The 25,395-nt window shown below is 41.1% G+C and overlaps 1 protein-coding gene across 1 annotated transcript in view; it reads left to right on the top strand.

Annotated features, from left to right (window-relative positions):
* MYO10 (myosin X) overlaps positions 1 to 25,395 on the top strand; it is a 210,349-nt gene that overhangs the window by 108,815 nt on the left and 76,139 nt on the right. Inside the window, exons 5-17 of the mRNA XM_032415456.1 lie at positions 7,267 to 7,401; positions 9,103 to 9,227; positions 9,697 to 9,710; positions 9,827 to 9,911; positions 10,583 to 10,686; positions 18,987 to 19,116; positions 20,775 to 20,893; positions 21,997 to 22,143; positions 22,328 to 22,428; positions 22,547 to 22,613; positions 23,111 to 23,203; positions 23,625 to 23,693; positions 23,888 to 23,970. Of these exons, the coding sequence (XP_032271347.1) occupies positions 7,267 to 7,401; positions 9,103 to 9,227; positions 9,697 to 9,710; positions 9,827 to 9,911; positions 10,583 to 10,686; positions 18,987 to 19,116; positions 20,775 to 20,893; positions 21,997 to 22,143; positions 22,328 to 22,428; positions 22,547 to 22,613; positions 23,111 to 23,203; positions 23,625 to 23,693; positions 23,888 to 23,970 (1,272 nt within the window). The remainder of the gene's footprint in view (positions 1 to 7,266; positions 7,402 to 9,102; positions 9,228 to 9,696; positions 9,711 to 9,826; positions 9,912 to 10,582; positions 10,687 to 18,986; positions 19,117 to 20,774; positions 20,894 to 21,996; positions 22,144 to 22,327; positions 22,429 to 22,546; positions 22,614 to 23,110; positions 23,204 to 23,624; positions 23,694 to 23,887; positions 23,971 to 25,395) is intronic.

The following is a 25,395-nucleotide window of genomic DNA, read 5'->3' as shown; positions in this document are numbered from 1 at the left end:
AAACAAGGGTCATTAGGAAATGGAAGGTAGTCCCTCCTCTCTCCACGGTGCACCATCACACTGGGTCTCTTCCTGGTTCTCCGGGCGCTCCTCACTCGTCCTCCACCTGCTCATCTTCCACCCAACCTTTCCCTCTCAGGTCTGCAGAACTCCCTGGTCTAAGATGCCTCCCCCCGCGCCCCTTCCCAAACCCCGCCCGGCCGGTTTCTCCTCCGAGTTCCAGACATGTGTCCAAATGCCCTGAGCTACCATCACTGAGATGTCTCCTGGGCATCTCAAGGGTGGCATGTCCTAGATTCATGCTCAGTTTCTCCCAGAAGTGTATTCCTCCTTTCATGTTCTCATTCTCGGCAAGTGGACTCTCTATCCCACCAGCTCGCAAGCCTGAGATCAAGAAGTCCTTCTTGGAACTAGAAGTCCTTTTCCTCTATATGCCGCCCCCTGGCCCCCAGGAAGATAGAAGTCCACACAGTAAAGCGTATTGACCTTATGTAGACGGCTCGATGGGTTGTGACAGACGTTTACACCTGTGTTGCGATGCTCGGATCAACCCGCTAGCAAGCTCCCTGGGTTTGCAGGAGTCCCTTCCCTTCACCTCCCTGTTGCTTACCACCCTCTTGACCAGGTCCTGACCAGGGCCATCAGCTGTACCCCCTCCATCTTTCCCGAGGCCTCTCACTTCATGTCACTGCTGCCCCCCCACTACCCTTCTACCCTCACCTCTGTCTCCCCACCTCCTGTCTTGCCTCCTTCCATGCATTCACTCCATTCCGTACTCCACACAGAGTGATTCTTTAAAAACTTGAACCTGATTATGACAGTTTCCTGCTTAAAAACGGCCTCGTGACTTTGATTCTGCCTACGAACACATCTCAAAACTTTTAATATGGCCTATGAGGAGGCCCCCTGTCAGTGCTTTGGGTTATTTTCCTTTCTCCTTTTCATTTTCATAGTTTTGTTTGTTTTGTTTTGTTTTAACAGTATAAGCTCATTTGGGTTCATCTAGAAGAACATGTGTTCTCTGCAGCCCATGTTTGTGTTTGCAATCATGTTGGCGCCAAGGGTTAGGACTCTAATTGCCATGGGCTAATGAGAAAAATGTAGGACTGGATATGTAAGGGATGTGTTTGCTGTAAGTGAAGGTAGAATAACATCGTAATTGCCGTGTGAGTTACTGTGTTAGGGCGGCGAGAAGAAAGGAATGCGGTGGATTCAATGAGTCAGCACACTGCCCGTGGTAGGACAGGCTCCAGGCTCCGCACACAAGGAGTGAGCCCATCCCAGTACAAACAGCTCTGCAGCTTGAGCAAAATGACATTAACCAGTGGGTTAAAATTAGCCCTGTTCATTTGGATTTGGGGGGTGTTCTATTTTTGTTTCGTCTTAAATTTGGCTTTATATAGTTCCGTGATGAGGATTAGCAAGGACGTATGCACGTAGTTACATAGATCATTGCGCTCTAATGTACGGGCTCCGTCATAGTCTCCATATTACCAAGCAGGTAGCAACTCTGACACTCCCTGCCCAGACATGATATCAGATCCCACAGGTGAAGGGCTCTGTCCTACAAGACTGCCCCCGCCACGTCCCCCCCAACCCCCCCCCCCAACTTCAGACACCAATCACAAGTCCAAGTTGTTACCTGTGCTTCTGATGGATGGGCCATAGATTGGAGGTTCCAGCTGACCCGCTCCACACACACACTTCGATGAATTTGCTAGAATGGCTCACAGAACTCAGGAAACCAGTTTACTTACAGATTACAGGTTTATTATAAAAGGATATAACTCAGGAAGAGCTGGGAGAGATGTATAGGGCAAGATATAGGGAAAGGGCCCTCAGCTTCCCTCCATGTGTTCACCAACCCGGAAGCTTTCTCAGCGGCACCTCCCACCCCCGTCCTTTTGGAATTCTATGTGGGCTTCATTACATAGGCATGATTGATTGAATCATTGACTCTTGGTATTGAATTCAATTTCCAGCCCCTTTCCCCTCCCCAAAGGTCAGTGTGGCGGGGAAGGAATTGAAAGTCCCAACCTTCTAATTCTGTGGTTGGTTCCCCTGGCAAGCAGCCGCCAACAGGAGCTTTCCAAAAGTCACCTCATTAACATAACAAATGATGTCCTTATCGCTATCATCATTTAGGAAGTAATGAGGGTGTTAGGAGCTCTGTGTCAGAAAGGAAGATGAAGACTCAATATATACTTCTTATTATACATAATCACAATATCACACACCTGTGACATGTATATCATACGTTACATCTGTCATTATAGTGATGGGTAACTTGAAAATGTCAGGGGTTATGACTCATGATCTTCCTCGCCACCCCACTCCCCTGTTTAACTAGTTCCTGAGCGCCTGGGTGGTTCAGTCAGTCATGATCTCAGGGTCATGATCTCAGGCTTGTGAGATAGAGCCCTGCGCTCAGCGTGAAGTCAGCTTGGGATTCTCTCCTCCTCTCCCTCTGCCCCTCCCACTCATGCACTTGCTCTCTTGCACGTGCACTCTCTTTCTCTCTCAAGTGAATAATAAATCTTATAAATAAATGAAAGAACTAGTCCCATACTTAACTAGAGAACTAGTGGCCTCTCATTGGGACCCCAGCATCATCCCTGCATTTCCCTGGACTTCAGCCATGCAAGCTGCTTTTCCTTCCTCCAAGGCATGGAGCAGTGTCCCCCTGCTGACTCTACCCCCTCTCCCTTCAGTTTTCACCCAGTTAACTCCTGTGCATGTTTTCACGCTTTGGTCTAAATGTCAGCCCCTCCCATCCCCTCCCCACAAAAAGGTCTTTACTGAACCTTTACCCTCCGTCTAAATCATGAGTTCTCTTATCCCCTAGGATACCTGTGACTCTTTGAGATCTTTGTGCTTCTAGATCATAGACAGACTGACCGTCCCATTTTATACATCAATGCTTTAACAGCCCTTAGTGCAGCCTGACACATAGTAGGCTCACAGATGTTTAAGGAGGGAAGGGCTATCTGCAGAGATGCTCTTTCTCCATTGCTTCGAAGATTACATTGGTTTGACCTTCAGTAAATTGTTTTCATGGGGAACATGAAAGTTGAAGTCCCAGGCAGGAGTGGGAGGAGGAGGGGGAAGGGAGGAAGAGGAGGGTTACGTAAAAGTGTATGGCCTGCAGAGTCCTGTTACCTTGACATCCGGCATATTTCTGGGTTTTAACAATGTGTGAGTTATTTAATTATCCTTTGCCTTGTTCATGTAATACTTCCACGGCCCCATGATAGTCACCACTTCTTACTCTTTGGAGCAGTCCTATCTGAATTGTGTGGAAACTGCTTTCAAGAGTAGTGCTTCCCAAACCTGGCTTCATAGTGGAATCCTCTGGACAATTTTTAAAAATACTGACGAGGAAGTTCTACCCCTATAGGTTCGGATTAGAAACATATTAGGTGATTCTGATGTGCAGCCAAGTTTGAGAACTGTTGCAGAGTGTCTGTGTTTTGTTTTGGTTTCAAGTTTTAATTCTGTATCCAAAAAAGATGTACTTAAACACTGTGCTTGGGGCCCCTGGGTGGCTCAGTCGGTTAAGCGTCCACCTTTGTTTCAGGTCATGATCCCAGGGATCGAGCCCCGCATTGGGCTCCCTGCTCAGCAGGGAGTCTGCTTCTCCCTCTCCCCCTTGTCTCTCTCGCTAACTCTCTCTCTCTCTCAAATAAATAAATAAAATCTTTAAAAAAAAGTAACCAACAATGAAGACAGGAATCAACTAGACAAATATAATACAGTGAAATATCAATTTAAGTTGATCATGGATTTGAGCTTGGTACTTCCTTTGTTGGTTTAAAAATCAAAGATAAACTATAACAGCATGTCAAAAGTAACCCATAATCTCATAGTAAACAGCAAACCAATTCTATTTTTGAGTTGTAGAAATTTTTAAAAACAAGCATTAAATAGGGGTGCCTGGGTGGCTCGCTAAGTTAAGTGTCTGCCTTCGGCTCTGGTCATGATCTCATGGTGCGGGGTGCGGCTCCCTGATGCTCAGCGGAGAGTCTGCTTCTCCTGCTCGCTCTGCCACTCCCCCTGCTTTTGCTCTCTTTCTCTGTCAAATAAATAAAATCTTCAAAAAAAAAAAAAAAAGATGCTTGAAGACAGTATGATAGATACAGTGAGAAAAAATGGCTGCAGATCGCTGTAGATCGATATCCATGGCCAGCTAATGGCAGTGAGAGTCCCAGATTTTCTTCTCCTTGACCAAGTCTTGCTGGTTTGGAGTTTGAACAGTATATGCTCTGCGATCGTGTCTTTGCCATGTTCTATTTATTAAGGTGGGCTAATTGCTGTAACAAACAGCCCCCCAAAATCTCAGGGGCATAACACAGGAATGCTTTACTTTTTGCTTATTTTGCAGCCCCACAGGAGAAGGTGAGAGACTTGACTTTATTCCACATGTCATTTTGTTTATAGAGCTGTGCCAGCCCAGAGGGCGCCCAGGTGGCAGGCTTGGATTTCGAGCCCAGATTACCATGAAGAAGGCAGTTTTTCACCCACCAGACATACAAGTAGCCTATATCTCATGCTCCGTAGTTCAACTGCCCTTCTGTTCAAATGGGCCACGTTCGGTCCCTGTTATCCACTGATTGCTGTCAGAGAGGTTGACACGTTTTCCACTTCCTTGTGCTGGAGGATAAAGAAGTGGGTTTGGGAAACATGTAACCTTATTTCTGCTTCACATGTTTTTTAACTAGAGAATTTAGCCCTTTAAGTTCTGTTTGTTTTACCATAATTGAATCAACAACAACTGGCTAGATGTATGTACTTTTTTAAATATCAAGAATTGGAGTACCTGGGTGGCTCAGTCGATTAAGCATCTGCCTTCAGCTCAGGTCATGATCCCAGGGTCCTGGGATCAGGTCCTGCATCTGGCTCCCTGCTTGGTGGGGAGCCTGCTTCTCCCTCTACCCCTCTCCCCTGCTTGTTCTTTCTCTCTCTCTCTCTCTCTCTCTATCAAATAAATAAATGAAATCTTAAAAAAAAAAAAGTTATCTAAATCTCTTCCTGCAGTTTTTTCTTAGTTTATGTTACTCATTCACTGCATCCTTGCTGAATGCCCCCTGGGTGCCAGTGATGTGAGGGAGATGAATACGTGTGCTAAACTCTGTACTAGGAAGATTCTGGTTGCTGACAACAGAAAACCAACCGAAGTTGTTCTAACTCCGATAACACAGGGCAGAGCGGTTTCAGGTCTGTGAATTCAGCCACTCCTCTAGGCCTTCTCTGATTTTCTTGGCTTTTGCTTTATTATCTCAAGATAGGTGTGGATTCCCAGGGATTGGTTGTCTGCAACAAGGGGTACGTTTCTGCCTGGTGTCTCTTGTATGCGCGCAAAGCTCCCCAGGAGTCCTGAGCTTGCTTGACGTGGAGTCTCTTGGGCTGCAGTCCTCACACCTTCCCATGGCCAACCCTGTCACTTTCAGAGGGAATGGAATGACTGAGATTAGCCTAGCCTGGTGTAGATTCCCCGTGGGCCTGCAGCGCCCAGCCAGACAGGGCCGGTGTCATCTCTCAGCCCTTTCCTCTCCTTTGTTACATGTGGTTAATCATTTACCAGGTTTTCAGCAAAATTCCTCTTTCATAACTTCCCAGATCGTGACCTTCACCAAGGGCAGCTTTTTTAGGACTAAGTGAAGCTCATCTGTGTATCTTGCCCATTTAGCAATTATTAAGGTGCTACCTTGATTTATCATTGGCATTGCTGTTCTGTTACTTACACCTTTTTTTTTTTTTTTTTTAAGACTTATTTAGAGTGTGCGTGGGTGAGCAGGGGTAGGGGCAGAGGGAGAAAGAGAGAGAGAATCTCAGGCAGACTCCACACTGAGTATGGAGGCTCCATCTCATGACCTTGAGATTATGACCTGAGCCAAAATCAAGAGTCAGCTCTTAACTGACTGAGCCACCCAGGTGCCCCTGTCACTGCAGCTTTAGTTTACTTCTCTTTTAAGTTCCCTGCCTTTTACTACTTCCGTTCTCCCCACGATACGGAGAATGGTATCTTACACAAAATTGAGTTTCTCTTTCCAAATCTGTGACCTCCGTGCCTTCTTGTCCACGTCCAGCACCAGACAATACCTGCTCTCCTGGGGCCCCCGTGCTCCTTCCAGAGCATGACCTCCAGAGCCATGTTCTTCCCAGGCCACCTTGATGAGCTCAGTCTTCGCCTTCTGTCTCCTGCGGTTGCCTCTGAGCCATCAAACCCAGTCCTCTCCGCTTTCCTTCTCCACCACCTGTGATCTCAGTGCCGCTGGCCTAGCCGGAATCCCGCCCCCTAGTGGTCTTCCCAAGCTCATCTGGCTCTTGTGCCCGAATCCTTTCCTTTCTCTTTTTGTGGCTCATGTTTGCCAGTCTGTTCAGGTGAGACTTGAACCTGGTTTACTTCTCTCACTGGCCTCCCCTCCCCCTGCACGGCTTTGTTCACTTTCCCTCAACTGTCACTGAAGCATGGTCTCTGCAGGATGTCAGACCTGGTGTTACGTTCTGGACATGGAGGCTTAGCTGCTGCCTCCCTCCGAGGATTAGTATGGAATAAAATGTTTCCGTGTGGTGGGTCGAGGACCTGTGGGGTCATTCCCTTGTCCCCTCAATCATATTTACGAATAATTGCATTTTTTTTTTTTTTTAAGATTTTATTTATTTATTTGACAGGGAGAGAACACAAGCAGGGTAAGTAGGAGAGAGAGAAGCAGGCCTCCCGCCGAGCGGGGAGCCCGATGCGGGGCTCGATCCCAGGACACTGGGATCGTGACCTGAGCCGAAGGCAGACGCTTAACGACTGAGCCACCCAGGCGCCCCGATTAATTGCATTTTTAAGCCTATTGGCCTGCTTTCCGTTTCCCAGAACGATGCTGTTAGTGTGTTCGTTCCTTTAACAAGTATTTACCAAGTGCTTCTCAGCAGCCGGGCCCTGTGGAGATGTCTGGATACTCAAGGGAACAAAACAAAGATCCCTGCCTGTGCCAGGCTTCCCTCGCATGGAAGGCACGTCCATCCTCTCAACTTAGTGAAGGTGATTCTGTTGACCTCTGACGTCCGAGAGGCTTTCATAATAGCAGAAAGGGTGTGGCCAGAAAGAGAACTTGCTTTTACTGCCCTTTAACTTGACCCGCGGGACAGGCATTTCGACCTCTGTTTTCCCACCTTTCAAATGGAGTGATGTTGGTCAAACTGGGTCTCTTTTCTTTTTTTTTCTTTTTCTTTTCTTTTTCTAATTTGAACAAGCTTGCGCATTTTGTTTTTCAGTGGTGAAAGTGGGGCAGGTAAAACCGAAAGCACCAAATTGATCCTCAAGTTTTTATCAGTCATCAGTCAACAGTCTTTGGAATTGTCCTTAAAGGAGAAGACATCCTGTGTTGAACAAGCTATTCTTGAAAGCAGGTATTTCTTTGTCATGCTCCTTATTTCCGATGAATAGGATTCACTGTCCTCCCTGGGTGGCTCGTTTAAGGACGAGTTATAATTAGTTGGTCTATTTTCTCTTTCTACAATTCCTCAAAGGAAAAGTCCCAACATGGACACAGCAATTTCTAACAACCTGAGCGACCATCCCTGATCCCCACCCCACCCCCCACCCTAGGCCCCTACTGCGTCAGGTTTGAATTGGTGAGTGAGTGATTCTGAGGAATATTCTGCAGCCTCCTCTAACTAGCGAGCCCTTGACTCACTTTTCGGAGGCCTTGTTATGAGCAGAAATTTCAGCCTCTGGCCACTGTGTAACAGAGACCTTAGCACAGAGATGAGGGAGCCTCTGCTGGTCTTCCAGCCCTTTGGAGGCACCATGTTGGCAAGATGGCATTTTTTTTAAAGCCTCTCACGTGGCAGAAGATCAGTGGTACATCTGACGGCAGTGAGCCTCAGAACTTTGAAAGAGGGCTGTGTGGTGAGGTAGCATCTGAATTCTTAATTTGAATATGTATTGGCCCGATGTCGGATTTGTGCCTTATAAGATTTTAGAACCAGTGAAGACCTTATAGATCTTGTTATTTAGAATTTAGTCTAGAAGTCAGCAAACTACAGCCAGATGCCTATAACCTGTAGCCTGGTTTTGTTTTAGCATTCATACACTTCTTTCAATGGTCATGAAATATATATAACATAAAATTTATAATTTTAAACATTTTTTTCAGTGTATACCTTAGTGTCATTAAGCACATTCACACTGTTGTGCCACCATTGCAAACCATCCATCTGCAGAACTTTGTCATCTTTCTGCAGCCTGTTTTTGTAAATAAAGTTTTATTGGAACACAGACACACTCATTTGTTTATATATTGTTTACAGCTGCTTTTAAGCTACAGTGGCAGAGCCGAGTGGGTTGTAACCGAGAACACATGGTCCACAAAGCCTAAAATCTCCATTATCTGGTTCTTTACAGAAAACTTCGCCACCCCCTGATTTGTCTGACCCCGTCTTACAGTTGGGGAAGACCCAAAGAAATTACTTATAAATGAGTTGCCCTAGACAACAAATGGGTGAAATTCCCAGGACTGGGACTTTTTCAGTTGCTGAAATTTAAGTGGGGTCTTTTTCTGTGCAATCCCTGGCTTGTGTATATAAGCCCAGGCTAATTTGCACAAGGACAAGCCACTGTGGTCGCCTGAACTCTGCAGCGTCCTGTGCCTGCCCACCGAGCCCTAGGAGCTCTCATTCGAAGTGGATGTGCATTATAAACCCATTTCAGCCAGCGCTTTGGAAGTGTGGCCCTTCTGTAAACAAACATAGTCACCATAGGTCCTTTTGATTTCAGATTTTTCTTGCAATTACATATTTTGACATTTGTGAGGAACGCTCTTGCTGATTTTAGATCTCCCCTAATTAACACTCGCTGCTGTCCTCACTTTTTTTTTTATTAATTTTTTTATTGAAGTATAATAACATACGGTATCCTATTAGCTCCAGGTATACATCATAGGGATGAGCTATTTTTGCACATTATGAAATGACCCCCACAATAAGTCTAGTGACCATCTGTCACCCTACATAGTGATTACAATGTTATTGATATATCTCCCCTGCTGAAATTGACATCTCATGACTTGGGTATTTTATAACTGGAGGTTGTCCTCATGTCTTCCACAGCCCCATCATGGAAGCTTTCGGCAATGCCAAGACCGTGTACAACAACAACTCCAGTCGCTTTGGGAAGTTCATTCAGCTGCACATCTGCCAGAAGGGAAATATTCAGGGCGGGAGAATTGTAGATTGTATCCTGTTTCATTTCGGTCTTGTCTTTAGTATTTGACTCTCTAAGTACAATCTGCTCTTGGTTATCGTAAGGACAGGTAATGTGAAACATTTCGGTTATTGCTTAATATTACTATGTTTGACCTATTAACTATCCTGGGAGATAACCGTTTTCCTTTTGGAAAATTCTGCTGTCATGTTCGTAATCTGGAAAATTGGATTCATCATCAAGCATCAAGTGTTTGTTGTTTGAGATCAATTTTGTCAAATAGTTTGGCACCTCCTAGGACACCATGTGTCCTGTCTGAAATTGGATTTAGATGAACTAGTCTATGCTTTGTTGGCTCATCTCTTGGCACTGGAAGTCACAATGTCAAAGGAACAGGGATTTGCAATTATTTGGGTGACAAAGAATAGAAAATTAAAGCCTAATTGAGCATGTCATATCCTGGTTTTGTTCCTTGACTGGCCATTGCTTTTCACATGAAGATTTATTAGAAAAAGTAAGTAAACATGATTTAATTCACATTTTTTCAGTAATAATTATTTTCGGAAATTGTTGGTTTGTGTTAATTAAATGGAGGAAACATCTCAGATGAAATCTGATTTATCCCCACAGAACCGAGTAGTAAGGCAAAACCCCGGGGAAAGGAATTATCACATATTCTATGCACTGCTGGCAGGGCTACAACATGAACAGAGAGGTGAGTGAATGGGACACCGGCACAGAAGTATATGGATTGGCAACTGGTTTTCCCTTGAAAAGCCATCAGTAAGATATCTGTTTGGGTTTTGTTGGTATTCCATCAATTGAAACGAAATGTATGAGAATACTGAAAGATGTTGAGTCCATTTTAGAGCCAACTAATGTAGAAGGAAGATCATCAATAGAGAAATGTTAAATTTTTTGTTTTGGGGATCTTGGTACTTTTCTAATTTATAGGCTATTTATGAAAAAAAATGTATGATGCATATTGTAACTGGTTTACTTTTAAACCATACCCAAATAAAGCTAATTTCTAAACATTTGATTTTTAAGGGAAAATAAAACAGGATCCTTATCAGTTTTTCAAGAACATTTTCTATCATGCCATCTCATTTAATTAAATCCTTTATTTTTATTTTTATTTATTGAGCTTTTTTTTTTTTAGCATAATCAAGAGTTGGAGGCTTAACCTACTGAGCCCTAATTAAATCCTTTTTATTTTCTCTAAATGATGATTAAGAGAGAATCTTTTTTTTATATTAATAGGAGACAATTAGCATAGAATTATTTATATACTTTATTTTTTTAAAGTTACAAAGTGAGAACTCTTTTGGATTCTGTCTTACCTGGCCAAATACTGATTTTATGATTTTCTTTGTCTTTTTGCAGAAGAATTTTATTTATCTGTGCCAGAAAACTATCACTATTTGAGTCAGTCTGGATGTATAGAAGACAAGACAATCAGTGACCAGGAATCCTTTAGGGAAGTGATTGTAAGTTAACTTTCTTATTTTACCTTTATTAAGAGTGACAACCCCCTAAAAAAAAAAAAAGCGACTTTCATTTCCTGTTTCAAAAAAATTTTTTTTTTGTGAATGGACCTTCAATTCTATGGTCAACTAATCTTCAACAAAGCAGGAAAGAATGTCAAAAAAAATTTTTTTAATGAAAATAGAAGTAATTACATTTGCACCGCTGTACTGAGAATGGGTACTTTCTTTTTGTTCCAAGTCATGATAAAGAATGTTCCAGACTGGAAGAGAATCCTCTTTCTTTAGAAGGTGGATGAATATCTGCGGCATTCAGGCCAGATGGGGAGTTGACTTGGAACTGTATTAAAAAAATACAGGCTTGGCACTGGAACATGCCAGTCTTTCTTTTTTGAGCTATTTATTTATTTATAGATACATACATACATACATACATACATACGGTTTCTACAGCTAAAACCAAATCTGTCAACCATTAGACCAGGTGACTATTAGGATCTTGTCTGACAACCAATTCTGACCACAAGAACAGTAGTCACAACTCTGCGGTGTCGATACATGGTCTCTTACAGTTTTCTGTTATCACGAGAGCTTTGTTATAAGGTGACAACATTTAGGAACCCTGGTCATCGAGCTTTATTAATAGCCCCATCCGATTGAGAATGGCCAGTAGATTTTGCCAATGCAGTCTTCGTTCCTTTGCCAGAGTCATTACTACAACAGTTGGATACGGTGGATCTAGGGTTGATTCATCATCATAAATGCAACTGACACTGAGCCCTTGTTATATGGGCTCAAATGGGCCATCTCTCTCGTTGTTCTTAACAACACTGTGACGGTAGGAACCCTGGTTGGCTACACTCTACAACTCAGAGAGGTTGGTGTCCAGCCTAACCACACACAGTACTAGATAGAGCCGGTGTGGAAAGAGTCTACCTCCAAACCCCAGACTCTAACCCACAAGGCAGGCAGGTGGGACCAGCTTCTGGTACAGCCCAGATTTGTCAGTCAGGTTCTTTTCTTTATAGTTGTCAACAGTTCTCTATTCAATATCCCCATTTATTCTTCTAGATTGTTTGTAAAAATGCCTTGTGGAATAAAATCAGGGTCTTTTTTTTTTAAGTAGATATATATCATACATCATTTTCCACATCTTAAATTTGAAATTAAGAACAGGATTGGCTATAATATGATCCTCTTCCCCTCTGTCTCCCCTTTATTCTGTCACTTATAATGCAGAGGGGTTTCTCTTGCCAAATCTCCTTCCTTGAAACTGTTAACAAAAAAGCCCCTGTTGAGAGCACCTTTTGCTGTGTACCCTGGACAGCATGAGAATTGGCCTTGAGAGTTGGATTTTATGAAATGTTTAACTATTTTAAATTTTCTTTCCCAATTTTATTTTGCCCCTGGAATTCTCTTACTACTCAGACTTTCTCTCTTCTCAATTCGTTTAGTATTGTCTTTGTCTTTACTGTGTGTTAGAATAAATATGAAAACTCATTTTTGATGAAAAGGGCAAAGGAGGACAGGATTTTTTTTCCTTTTTTTTTTTTCTTCTTGAAGCTGGAGAACAATGCTTTGTGATAGAAGGACGTTGTTTGTGGCAGGAGACAGACTCCTAATTGTCCAAAAAGCAGCAGGTCTTCTACTCATTAGCTTGCTGGCCACTAGAGTGCACTGAGCATCGGGTCCTCCCTTTGTCCTGAGAGCCCCGGAGAAGTTACTCTGCTGGCTTTCCTCTGCTCTCCTCTTGGGCCTTCATTTTCTGATTCAGGATTGTTTGTGCCTTTTGCTAGCCTACAGATAGACTTTTAGGGCTCGCCCTGCTTTCATTGATTGCTAGCTTTTATTATTAAATTGAAAGAGTAGGTTTTAGCATTTAAAATCTCATCTTAACATTGAAAAGGTATCATTGAGAAAGAAGAAAACTTGTACATGAAATTGATAGAGACAACAAGCTTACAAGTTTAAATTATTTAAATATTTACTTTGTGATTACTTTTTGGTGTCAACCTATTAGAAATGGCAATGAAAACCTAGCTGCTATCTATTAAAATCAGGAACATGTAGTTTTTATTATTATTTAACTTTCTGGAAGTTCTAAGCAATACAGTCAGAAAAGAAAAAATGTGCACCTTTTCAGAAAGGAGGAAAAACACTCTTTTCTATAAAAAGTAAGATTTTTCTCCATTTTTTTTCTCCCTTTACCTTAACCTGCAAGAACCACAAATAGAGGATTAGCTTAAATAATTTGTTATAGCCATAAAATTAGGTCCCTTAGAGCAAGCAAAACATATGCTCAAATATATTTAATTATATGGGAAAACTTGCTTATTTTATAATTGAGGAAGATAAGCTGCAACACTTGATAATCCTTTTATTTAAAAAAGCATTTTATGGGCGCCTGGGTGGCTCAGTTGGTTGGGCGACTGCCTTCGGCTCAGGTCGTGATCCTGGAGTCCTGGGATCGAGTCCTGCATCAGGCTCCCTGCTTGGCGGGGAGTCTGCTTCTCCCTCTGACCCTCCTCCCTCTCATGCTCTCTGTCTCTCATTCTCTCTCTCTCTCAAATAAATAAATAAAATCTTTTAAAAAATTAAAAAAAATTAAAAAAAACATTTTATGTATAATTTATGATAATTGATATAGTAATTATATGCAGAAAAAAGGCTGGGACAAAAAATAAACCAAATATGTTATCTCATGAGGCAGAATTCTAGGATTTTATTATTCTGTGTTATCATGTATTTACAGTGACTATATCAGCTTTAATGATTATATAATTATGATTACATTCCTAAAATTGCAATTTCTACAATCAAAAGTATCCTGTCGATACCAGCCAGCCCGTTGTTCTGCCTTATGCAGTACTCTGTAACCAGGAGTGACACAGGAATGGTGAGAAAGAGACACTGAACTCTTCAGGCCGAAGTCGGTTTTATATATTCAACATGTTTGAGCACCTACTATGTGCCAGGCACTGTTCTAGGCACCAAGGAGATTGCAGTAAATAAGCTACATATAACCCCGGTATTCTGCTGAAGAAGGAAAAAAGATTGAATCATATTGTACAGCTGCTTTTAATGTAATTTGTCTCTCAGTATTTTCCTCCAAAATCAAATACCACTTAAATTTGTATCTTCATATTTCAGTTTCATAACGCTGCTTTCCCCAGAGGTTTTGGGATCAAAGGGACGGAAGGGACCACATTCCATTAAGGCTGAAGGATATTTGTTTGCAGAATATGTTGAAATGTTCATAGAAATTATTTCTGTGAATTATGTATGCAAATGTCATTTTTAGCTGCTGAAAAAATGAGTCTTTTTATCAACTTCAATGTCAGTATACTCTTGTATATGTCTTCTAAGAATTTTGCTTATTTTATTAAGAATTTGCTTTCTGTGTTTTTAGAGTTCATTATTGCCACCACTTGACATTAATATAAATAAGTGCCTGTTAAGTACCCCGGGCAGCTTTAGAGGACCTGGTTTTTCCTGGTGCAGACTCTGTGAATGTATGCTAAATTTTATAGCCATGTTTTTATGCAGCCTTTCAAGTTGCCCTAGAAATTTCAAGTCAATAGGAGCAACTAATTTATCTGCATTTGACCCACCAGAATGGTGGCTGATAAAATGTGTGTGAAGTAGCAGGGGTCTTTGGGTGATAATCTTTTCAGATTCTCTTACTCCACAAATGTTGAATGTTTATAGCCTTCCTGGCTGTGGACCAGGACTGGGGTTTCTAGACCTTATCAGCCTTACTGGGTTTATCCATGGGTTTTTAATGGTATGAGCCCTTGTGTATGTATGCATAAATTCATTCCACATGAGTCAGATTTTATTAAGACTTAAAGGGCGGACTTTAAACCTCAGTTTTGCCAAGCATGGAAACATCAATCTCTTTCGGTGGTGGTAAACTTGGCAGCATAAGCATATTTTATATTATAAAGTAACAGAATATTGCCTATCATCACATTGCATAATAAATTATTATCAGATTGCTTACTTGCAATTTACTATACCCAGAATAGCCTCCCCTTCCACTGTTTCAGTGACACCATTTGTTCATCTGTGGTCCCTTTGCCTTGAATGGCACCTCTACACCTCACAGCCAACTGCCTGAGACCCTAAGCAGATGTACCTTCTGGCAGTAAAGCACCTGAAATTTGCCCCTCCTTTCTATTACTTTCTAGTGCCATGAGCCTGGCCTCCTTTGGTTCTTCACGATTGGGACCAGATCCCATATTTGTCATCCCTCTTCTTCCCCCACTGCCCACCCTCACTTTCCCAAACACCTATTTTTTTTTTTTTTTATGTGCTTAATAAGGACTTTATTGAAAATATTTTAACTTTGTGCCAGTTTTATTATAACTAAATTGCTGTTTAGTGCTTCTGAACTATACGGAGAATTTCCCAGCCTGTTTTTTAAGTCTTGCAGCCATATCGTTGAGAAAATAAGGTAATGATAATAAGCTTTAAAGTGGCTACTCTTGCCGAAGGGGGCTGGAGATTGCAACTGGAGAGACTGTAAACAGGACAGTAGGGCACAGTAAGTAGAGGCTCTTACTGGCGGTTCCAGCACATATGCCCACGCTGCTGCCAACTGGGGGCAGCCATTAAATTACCCCGCAATATGATTAATGCAATTACTAATCACCACGCTCCTAATTCACTTAGAGTTAGATTGAAAGTAGTCAAATTTATTAACACAGTAAGCATGTTTTATTTGGTTTCTATCTCCGTATATGACTTCGGTATGTACTTTAAGAACTTAGCCAAGAATATTTTCATTGGGCGTCTCTTGATATTTTTCATGTGATAACTTGACATTTTCTGCTACAGCAAACTTATTGTTTTGGTCTTATTTCCTTTTAGTGTTTATAAAGTCCAGGTAGTTGACTTAAATAGTAAAGGATTTCATTTCTATGATCTAAGAATTTTTTTATAAGGTAGTGTTGAATATGCGTTATAGGAGGAAAACTTTAATCATAGAGAGGGAAAGTATTAACTTTTGTACAGTGTAGGTGCTTTATAATTATTTTGCTGTTTGATTTGGTCCTTACTGCTATTTTAAGAGTCTTGAGAATAAGAAATTATTCTGTATTAACTACCTTTCTTTACTTTTAACTTTTAGAATAAGTAAATTTGAATAAATATTTTTCCATATGTTTTTTTTAATTGATAAGCACTCGACTAATAGTTCTTATTCTTTGTGTCAATTTCTGCTTGCACCAATGAAATGAGTTTTTAAACACCTGATTAAATAATTCATGGTGTTTTTATTATTTGTAATCAGATTTATTGAAAGGCAGTGTACATATAATAAAACACTACCGTTTAAAATATACATTTTAATGGATTTTGAATTTACTCACCCATGTACCCACAACCACAATCAAAATAAAGGGTGAGTCTTTTTTTTTTTCTTAGTAAAGCCTCTGTTTATTGTTTTCTTTAAATTTTTTATTGTTATGTTAATCACCATACATTACATCATTAGTTTTTGATGTAGTGTTCCATGATTCATTGTTTGTGTATAACACCCAACGCTCCATGCAGAACGTGCCCTCTTTAATACCCATCACCAGGCTAACCCATCCTCCCACCCCCTCCCCTCTAGAACCCTCAGTTTGTTTTTCAGAGTCCATCGTCTCTCATGGTTTGTCGCCCTGAAGGGTGATTCTTTACTCCAAAAGTTCCTTGGCCCTTCCCAGCCACCCTACTTCTGGGAAACCACTTATTGTTTTCAGGCATAAATCGCTAGATTTGTCTCTTCTAGAGGTTCTTGTAAGTGAAATCATACAGAGGGTATTCTCCTGTCTAGCTCCTTTTACTCATCTACATCATACATAACACAGTTCATTCCTTTTTCTAGTGAGTGGTATTCCATTGAATAGGCAGCAATTTGTTTATCTATCCATTCACCCATTAATATTGTAAAAATATTGTACTGTTATTGTAAAAATATTGTCAAAACATTAAAAGACATGATGGAACATAATGTTTTTGAGTTTACCGACACTAACATTGCAACTATTTTCAATACAGTATATTTACTTCCCAGCGTGTTTTTCTTTATGGGGTACTTGGCTGGCTCATTTGGTAGAGCATCCGACTGTTGATCTTGAGGTTGTAAGTTCGAGTCCCACATTGAGTGTAGAGATTACTTTAAAAAAAAAAGTTGCAAAAATATAATTTTTAAAAAATTTACTGATAATGTGGTTTTATTTTTTTTAAGTAATTTCTATACCCACCATGGGGCTTGAACTCATCACCCCAAGATTAAGAGTCCCATGCTTTAGCGACCAGCAAGGCACCCCACAAAAATATAATTTTAAACTTTTTACATAAAGCTATCATAAATCATGTTTCTGGATGATCATAATTTCCTTTAAAAAGTACACACTATTCTAAACTATTGAACTGTTCTCAACTATTGCTGTATTTGACTTGTCTGATTATAGGATAGTTAGAATTTTTTTCTCGACGTGTTAATATAACGCTGCAGTGAATATTTTATAGAACTTCCTTTTTCTGTTGAGATTTTCCTTGGAATTAATTTCCAGCATGGAAGTTATGGAAGATTATATAAGAGATTGCTTTTTTCTTTTTATGTCTTTAGAAAGTAATAACATTGGCTGGATAATAAGTTTGTGGACTTTGGGTTCATTGGGCCTGACTTTGAATATTGGTTGTGCAACCCTGTGAAAGTTATTGAACCTCTCTGAACATTATAAGTTTATGTACATCTGCGGCCATATAATCTTGTTTTCCAAAAAGATCATATTAACGTCTGGCACCAATGATCAGTGCATAAATGTCCCAGTTTCACCAATTTTAGGTTTATCAGTCACAAGTTTTTTGCTAATTTAATAGAAACGATCTCAGATTTTCTTTGATTAGTACATGTTTGATTTCTAGGAAGGATTTGCATATGCTCCCATAAGAAATGCCTATTTTATTTTTGTTGTTCATATCTCTTTTATTATGGCTAAGCTATTGCTCCTTCCCTTATAATTTTTAAATTGTTGTCCTGCCTATTGTTTTTGCCTTTTGTTTCAACTTTGTTTTTTCCTTGTAAAGAAGTTAAAACTTTTCACATTTTAAATCTCCAGTTGTTTCCTTTTACAATTTCTACTGCTTCACAGTGGTGCCCAGTTTCCTTCCTAATCCCCTGAAGTGATTGTCATTGTCACGATTATTGCATTGTGGGCCCACGTGCTCTTGGTAGGTCATTTTCATCAGTATTGCCAACAATTCTGTCCTCAATTGGGGGAGAGGGGTGCTTTTTTCTTGACAAGGGTATGGCTTCTAAATCATAATAGAGGGGCACCTAGGTGGCTCGAGTTGGTTAAGCATTAAGCGTCCAGCTCTTGATTTCTGCTCAGGTCATGATCTCAGCATCCTGAGATCCAGCCCCGTGTCAGGCTCCACATTAGGTGCGGAGCCTGCTTAAGATTCTCTCTCTCCCTCTCCCCCCTGCACCCCATCTCTGAAATCAGTCAGTCAATCACAATAGAAAATGAGCAGATCTTCGATGTGATTCAGACGATACCTGCCTTCAGTTGTTTAGATACTTGTATTTGGGAACAAACCTCCTCTCCTGTAGGGGCCTGTTTATTTTTATTTTCCCCCAAACAGCATTATGTTAACTTCCATTTCCTATGGAGGGGCCAAGACAAGATCTTTAAAAGTTCTTTGGAGAAATTAAAAAGAGATGTGATGAATGTCTAGGGAAGACTGATCTGAATCCATTCATCTAATCCATCAGTATCTATTATAAAAGGAGCAGAGACTCTCCTATCTACAGAGTTCCTAATAGAGAATTTTATTCCTCTGACTTGGGTTCCTGCTGCATTTAGCCATTAAGGAAAAGCCCTGAAATTTACACTGGAGCAGTCCCATGAAGCCTTCCCCTTCCCCACCAACTTATGTGCAAGAAAATAAATATTCCATTTTGCTTCAGTATCTACAGAAAAAGCATTTCTTTTTCACCATCATTACTGTGACTCTCTTAGGTGATTCTTCTGTGGTGTCACTGGCAGACTTGTACCTAATAAGGCCGATATCTCATTTTATGTCATCGATTGGGTGATCTCTCCACATTGTACAGTTCTTCTGTAATATCACATTCTTTTATGGGTGCCTGTGCAAAGGCTTTATCATTTAAAAGTGAGGGGTCATGAATCTATTTCTTGTTTTCTTGCCTTTAGAATACCTAACAATTTTACTGAGTAATGGGTTTTTCATTTTCTTTACTATGGAAGAAAAACAACAAAACCTTAAATACATTGATTTTCTTTCAGACGGCGATGGAAGTGATGCAGTTCAGCAAAGAAGAAGTTTGGGAGGTTTTGAGGTTGCTCGCTGGTGTGTTACATCTTGGGAACATAGAATTTATCACTGCTGGTGGGGCCCAAGTGTCCTTCAAAACGGGTAGGATGCCTCCTCCCTCCTTCCCTCCCTTGGCTTTTTCCTCATAGGGAACTTAGACCTAAAGTATTTACTCTCTGGCCTTTTACAGAAAGAGCTTTCTGACCCTGGACAGAGACTTACAGAACTTTGTATTTGATGGGAACTGTCAGCTAAGAGAGGGTCCAAGCCTAAGAGGAGTGATTTTTGGAGGGGATGGTGGCTCTGTTCTCATTCTTAGCAAGGACAGAGGAAAATGGACCCAGTAAAGAAATACGAGCAACAAGGATTAGATGTAGAAGAATGATAGGGGTCAGGGGTGTGGTGTTGCTTTCTTTTGCATAGTTTGTGAGTGGTGACGTGGTGTCCTGGGAAGACCGTTCATTCTCGGGTGGAAATGCTGTTCACTGTTCAGCTCTGCCACAGCCTGTTTCCTTGAGTTACGTATCCCCCAACTCTCACTACAGAATATTTTTCTGTATTCAAAGTAGATTATGAGGGGTGCCTGGGTGTCTTATCTATAAAATGCTTCACTGACGTGTTGTCAAGACTAAAAATTAATACGCGCATCACTATGTCAGTTGTCCTTTTCCAGTTGTTCTTGACTGGGTAAGTAAAAATGCTAATCATATATACACTTTTCCTGAAGTGATTTCTGTATTTACTTCTGGAACTTTCCCAATGGAAGCGGCGTGTAGGGCACGAAGCCTTGGGGATTAGATGCGCTAAAGGTTGAGAGGGCTATAGGCGAGGACAGCGCTGTAGGTCAGTGGTTCTCAAACATGTTGTCCCAGTGCCTCTGAATCATCTTGAAACCATAGAGAACTCCAAAGAGCTATTGTTTATGTGGGTCATGTCTGTTCATGTTACTGCCTTGGAAATTAACTGAGGTGTTGTAAAAAAACTAATTAATTTTGAAATAACTGTAAAAAACCCATTTCATATTAAAAGAAATAATCATATTTTTATTTAAAAGACTGTTTTCCAAAACAAAAGAAAATCCGTGAGAAGAATGGCATTGTGGGGCACCTGGGTGGCTCAGTCGGTTCAGGTCGTGATCCCAGGGTCCTGGGATCAAGCCCGGCGTCGAGCTCCCTGCTCAGCGGGGAGCCTGCTTCTCCCTCTGCCTGCCGCTCCCCCTGTCCCCCTGCCCCCCTGCTTGTGCTCTCTCTCTTTTTCTCTCTCTCAAATAAATAAAATCTTAAAAATGGAGTGACATTGTCTTACATTTTTGCAAACTTTTAAAGCATCTGATGTCATGGAGGACAGCTAGATTCTCTTATCTGCTTCTGCATTCAGTTTGTTGAGATACCTCATGTCATGTAGCCACTAGAAAACTCCTCTGTACCATGGTAAGGGAATGAGAGTAAAACAGCAAAGGACATCTTACTATCACAGAAAATAGTTAGGACCTTGCAAGCCTCTGGCAGGTCTTGGGTAGCCCCTGCCTCGGGGTCTCAGGACCACACTTGGTCCAAGCGCCAGGTTCTCTGCTATTAGCCTGAGACCCATTGGGGGAGTGAACAACTTACCAGTAGAAAGTGTGTTCTGTAAATTCTACCTGAGGGATTGAGGAATGTTCTCTGCTGTAATGTATCGCCTTGTGGAGTTAGCTTTGGAGTCCCGTGGCCCGTTCCTTCTTGGCTCAGTGCATCCACTTTCCCCTTGTTCTTCATTTCCAGCCTTGGGCAGGTCTGCAGAGCTACTTGGGCTGGACTCCGCACAGCTCACGGATGCTCTGACGCAGAGATCCATGTTCCTCAGGGGGGAAGAGATCCTCACACCTCTCACTGTTCAACAGGTACGCGCCTTTGCCATCAGAGCTTGTTTTAAAAGACACTCCTGGGGTTTCACATTCACAGCTTTGATTCAAATAAGTAACTACAACAAACCATTCAAATGAGCAAAATAAAGAAGATACGCCTGCTGAGGGGAAGAGACAAAGTTGTTCGTTTTCTTAGAGGTAGTGCAGCCGAGCGTCTAAGAGGACTGGGTCTGATGGAGATTTCCTGAGTTCAAGTCCTGACATACTACTTTCCGTTTCTGGGGAATGCATTCATTGTGTCTGTTTCCTTCTCTGTAAGACAGGGATAATTATCATACTTAATTCATAGGATTCTTGTAAGGATAATAATAAATATATGCCAGTTACTTAAGTAATAAATAAACATGAGCTATTGTAATTTATTGTTATTATTTATGTAGTAGTACTTAGTTTTGCTTCTGCTACTGCCTTGAGCCAATTATATGTGCCAGCCCATCTAATATCAGTTTCTTGATTGGGTAAGTAAAAATGCTAATCATACATACCATGAAGAAAATTTTTCTGTATTCAAAGTAGATTATGAGGGGTGCCTGGGTGGCTCAGTTGGTTAAGTGTCTACCTTCAGCTCAGATCATGATCCCAGAGTTCTGGGATCGAGCCCCACATCGGGCTCCCTGCTCAGTGGGGAGTCTGCTTCTCCCTCTGCCCCTCACCCTGCTCATGCTCTCTCTCTCTCTCTCTCTCAAATAAATAAAAATCTTAAAAATTTTTTAAAAAGTAGATTATGAGAAGATGATCATGAGAAAACTTAGGCCTTAACTGTTGTCTTAAACCTGATAAAATTTGTAGCTCTATATATGTTGGTTCAGATTTTTTCCTGTAACTCAACATAAAAACTTGAGTTTGAAAGCCGGCTGTGTAAAGGGCGTCCTAGTGAATCCTACTGTAGAGTGAGTGAGTTCCAGTTCGCCCTTTCTTTAGACACCTGTGTTTTCCTAGATGGTACTAATTTACTTGGTATTGGGTGCACAGGTGTTACTCCTGTTCAGTGCGTGTGTCTTCAGGGCGGCAGGGATGGACTTGCCTGCCCAGGCTGTCCGGGGTCAGCAGAGACGGTCACCGTGTTTCCTCTCCCCCAGGCCGAAGACAGCAGAGACTCCTTGGCCATGGCACTTTACGCACGCTGCTTCGAGTGGGTGATTAAGAAGATTAACAGCAGGATCAAAGGCAAAGATGACTTTAAATCCATTGGCATTCTTGACATCTTTGGATTTGAAAACTTTGAGGTATGCTTCTGACGAGTGGGATACATGAATTCTTTTCTATCCACTTATTGACTGATCGTAAACTAATCTTTTCAAATAAATATTGATATATTTCTCCGCAGATTTATTTTTCCTTTTCTTTACCTGTATATGTAATAGTAAGGGCACTGAAGATACTTGTTGAATGGTTTCCCACCCCCCTTAGGTTAATCACTTCGAGCAGTTCAATATAAACTATGCAAATGAGAAACTTCAGGAATATTTCAACAAGCATATTTTTTCTCTGGAACAACTAGAATATAGCAGGTAAGCACTCATAGGATTCCACTTCAAAAAAAAATTTTTTTTTTTAAATCAGCCACTTAATTAGATAGCTTTAAAGCTCTATTTTATTATAACCTAGCCCTTTTAAATCTTGCTACAGGGAGGGATTGGTGTGGGAAGACATTGACTGGATAGACAATGGTGAATGCTTGGACCTGATTGAGAAGGTAACATTGTTGAAGCATTGTAGCAGTCCCAAGGGTGTCCCGCTGGGCTGATTCATATTTATGGGAACAAAATAGCTTGTGCGAACATGTACATCAAAGATGTGAATGTTTAGAACACAATGGACCATTTGGAAACATACATGCAAATGTGCAAGGTTGAATTTAAATACTTGGCAGCTTCAAGCCTATTGTCTCATTGAACTCCATATTTTAGAATCAACAGTATGTGAATCGGCTTCACTTAGACTTTAAGTCAGCATCGAAAGCTTTGCCACCACCAATAGTAGACTGGCCACTTGTACTTTCCTCCACAAAATCGTGGTGGGTTCCATTTTTCCATGTTTCTGTGACACTTAAATTCATGGGATGTATTCTGAATTTTTTTAAACCAAGAAATTGCTGTGCCTTTTCCTTTAACAAATACTTGAGGGGGGGAAGGAAGCTCTGAAACATTTTGAGGCATTCAACTTTTAATTCATTTAACTTCTCTCTTCTAGAAACTTGGTCTCCTCGCCCTCATCAATGAAGAAAGCCATTTTCCTCAAGCCACAGACAGCACGTTACTGGAGAAATTACACAGTCAACACGCTGTATGTCAAAACCTGCCAGCTCTTAATTATGTCTGAGTAGCAGATCTGTGGATTAAGATTACACATAAGATATTTCAGTGCTGTTGGCTCTGCTGTGCTTCCCACATGTAATTTTTTTCTCAAAGCAAAGCTGTCTTCTCCAGATGCTAGAACTAAGTTGAAATAAGTTAAAGGGATAGATTTGGGGCTACTCGTCAGAACGTGCCCACATTTAGTTGATGAGTATAGAATTTAACCTCACTTCTGCGATGACAGACAAGTCCTGTGTGGTTTTGATAAAGTGTATCACACACTCTGACCTAAACCTCTGAAGTGTGGTGGGTTTTCAAATTGTTTTCACGATCTGTTGTAGTTAATTCTTTTGGGAAGTCAGTGCAAATCAGTAAGTGAAATTAGGCATTTGTATTTGTTTCTTTGTTAGAATAACCACTTTTACGTGAAGCCCAGAGTTGCAGTCAACAATTTTGGAGTGAAACACTACGCTGGAGAGGTAACTTCCTAATTAAGATCCTTATTGATATTTGCCCATTTGGTATTTGGAGAAATAGTAATTTCAGAAGCCAATCATAAATGTATCAAAATGACTTCTCTTCATGGGTCTGGCTTTTAAAGGAGATGCTTATGACCTGAAGTTATTCTTTTGATCAGTTGTACCGTTTCTTATTTATTTTTTGTAAAAACCAGGTGCAGTATGATGTCCGGGGCATCTTGGAGAAGAACAGAGATACCTTTAGAGATGATCTTCTCAACTTGCTAAGAGAAAGCCGGTATGTCAGTCTCCTCCCCAAGACATCCTTCGCAAGCAAACTATTACTTGTGCAAATTCTTTTAATTTACAGATACAGAAAAAATTAATATGGAAGCAACTTGATTTATTATCTCCTTTCACGGGCAATATTTCATTAATAAAATGACCGAGATAAAGAAAGTAATACAAGTAGCAGTGACTCCCATTTAATGAGGTACAGCATATCCATGAGTTAGAGACTATTAATCCTGGTATGCAGATGAACAGACTAATTCTTGGAGCAGTGAAGTGCCTTGCCCAAGAACCCACAGCTAGTTTTGATTTGCTCTGCTTGGCTCCAGAACCTAAGTTGATAACCAGGATGACCTCCTTTCTTCACAACAAGCTTAGAGCTAGCTATGTGTTAAATTGGTTTCAGCCTTGGGTCTGTAGGACCCCATCTGTCTCTAGTTTAAGGGATGTCAGAAAAAATAAACAAGTACTAACTCAGCTAAGATGACAAACTTACACGTTCATTTATTCATTCATGAATTGTAAATTCACACCATTACATCAGTAGCTGGTTAGTCCAGCCGTTTGTGTGTTTTAAAGCAGGAGGCTGTGTGTGGGAGAAAGGGCAAGAAATAACCCTTGGGGTGAAGCTTTCGATACTTGTTTCAGATCTAGCATGAATCTCTTTACAGAAACAAATTTTTATTATCTGAGGAAGGAAAGTAGCACAATTATTAAAAACCCTAATACTTTTAGGAATGTAAATGTCGGTGGCCACCTGGTCACACAGACCACTGTGAATTGGGGTGAAGGAAACCCACCTACAATGTCAGTTTAGGAGCTTAGACCTGGAAGATATTTAGATTTGTTTTAACTTTCCTGTGGGAAGATTACCCGTTTACAGCACTGTCAGCTGTTCTTATTTTTAGATGAGTTTTTGGGTCTATAAAATGGCAATATTCAGGGGCACCTGGCGGGCTCAGTCGGTAGAGCATGTGCCTCTTGATCTCGGGGTCCTGAGTTCGAGCCCTACGTTGGGGGCAGAGTTTATTTTAAAAAAAAAAAAAGGTTAAAAAAATAAGAGTGGTGATGTTTGAAAAATACCATAGCATGTTATCTATCAAAGCAATTTCTTAGTTGTTAGATTTTAAGTGATACATTTAAAAATGACCTTGATGTTAAATAGAGGCCTTTGGCTGTGGGAAGCTCACAGGTGTGGAGGTCAGCAGGGTGGTGTTCGGCTGGTCACCTCTGCCTTCACGTAAAGGGGTTTTGTGACTGGAGTGAAGAAGTTTCTGTTCCAGTCCAGGTTTCTCTCTACAAAACTGTGAGGGGCTGGCTCTGCTCTCTTTCACCTTTGACACTTATGACATTTTAAGGGAACCCGAGCTTTTCTCCAAAGTGCTCAAAGCACAGTTAGAGAACCTCAAAGGGTGAGCACGAAATAGCACCC

This window comes from Phoca vitulina, unplaced genomic scaffold (genome assembly GCF_004348235.1).
Source record: "Phoca vitulina isolate PV1807 unplaced genomic scaffold, GSC_HSeal_1.0 scaffold17, whole genome shotgun sequence".
NCBI classification, from domain to species: domain Eukaryota; kingdom Metazoa; phylum Chordata; class Mammalia; order Carnivora; family Phocidae; genus Phoca; species Phoca vitulina.
Note: the sequence above shows the minus strand (reverse complement) of the source record. Positions and strands in the feature narration are given on the sequence as shown.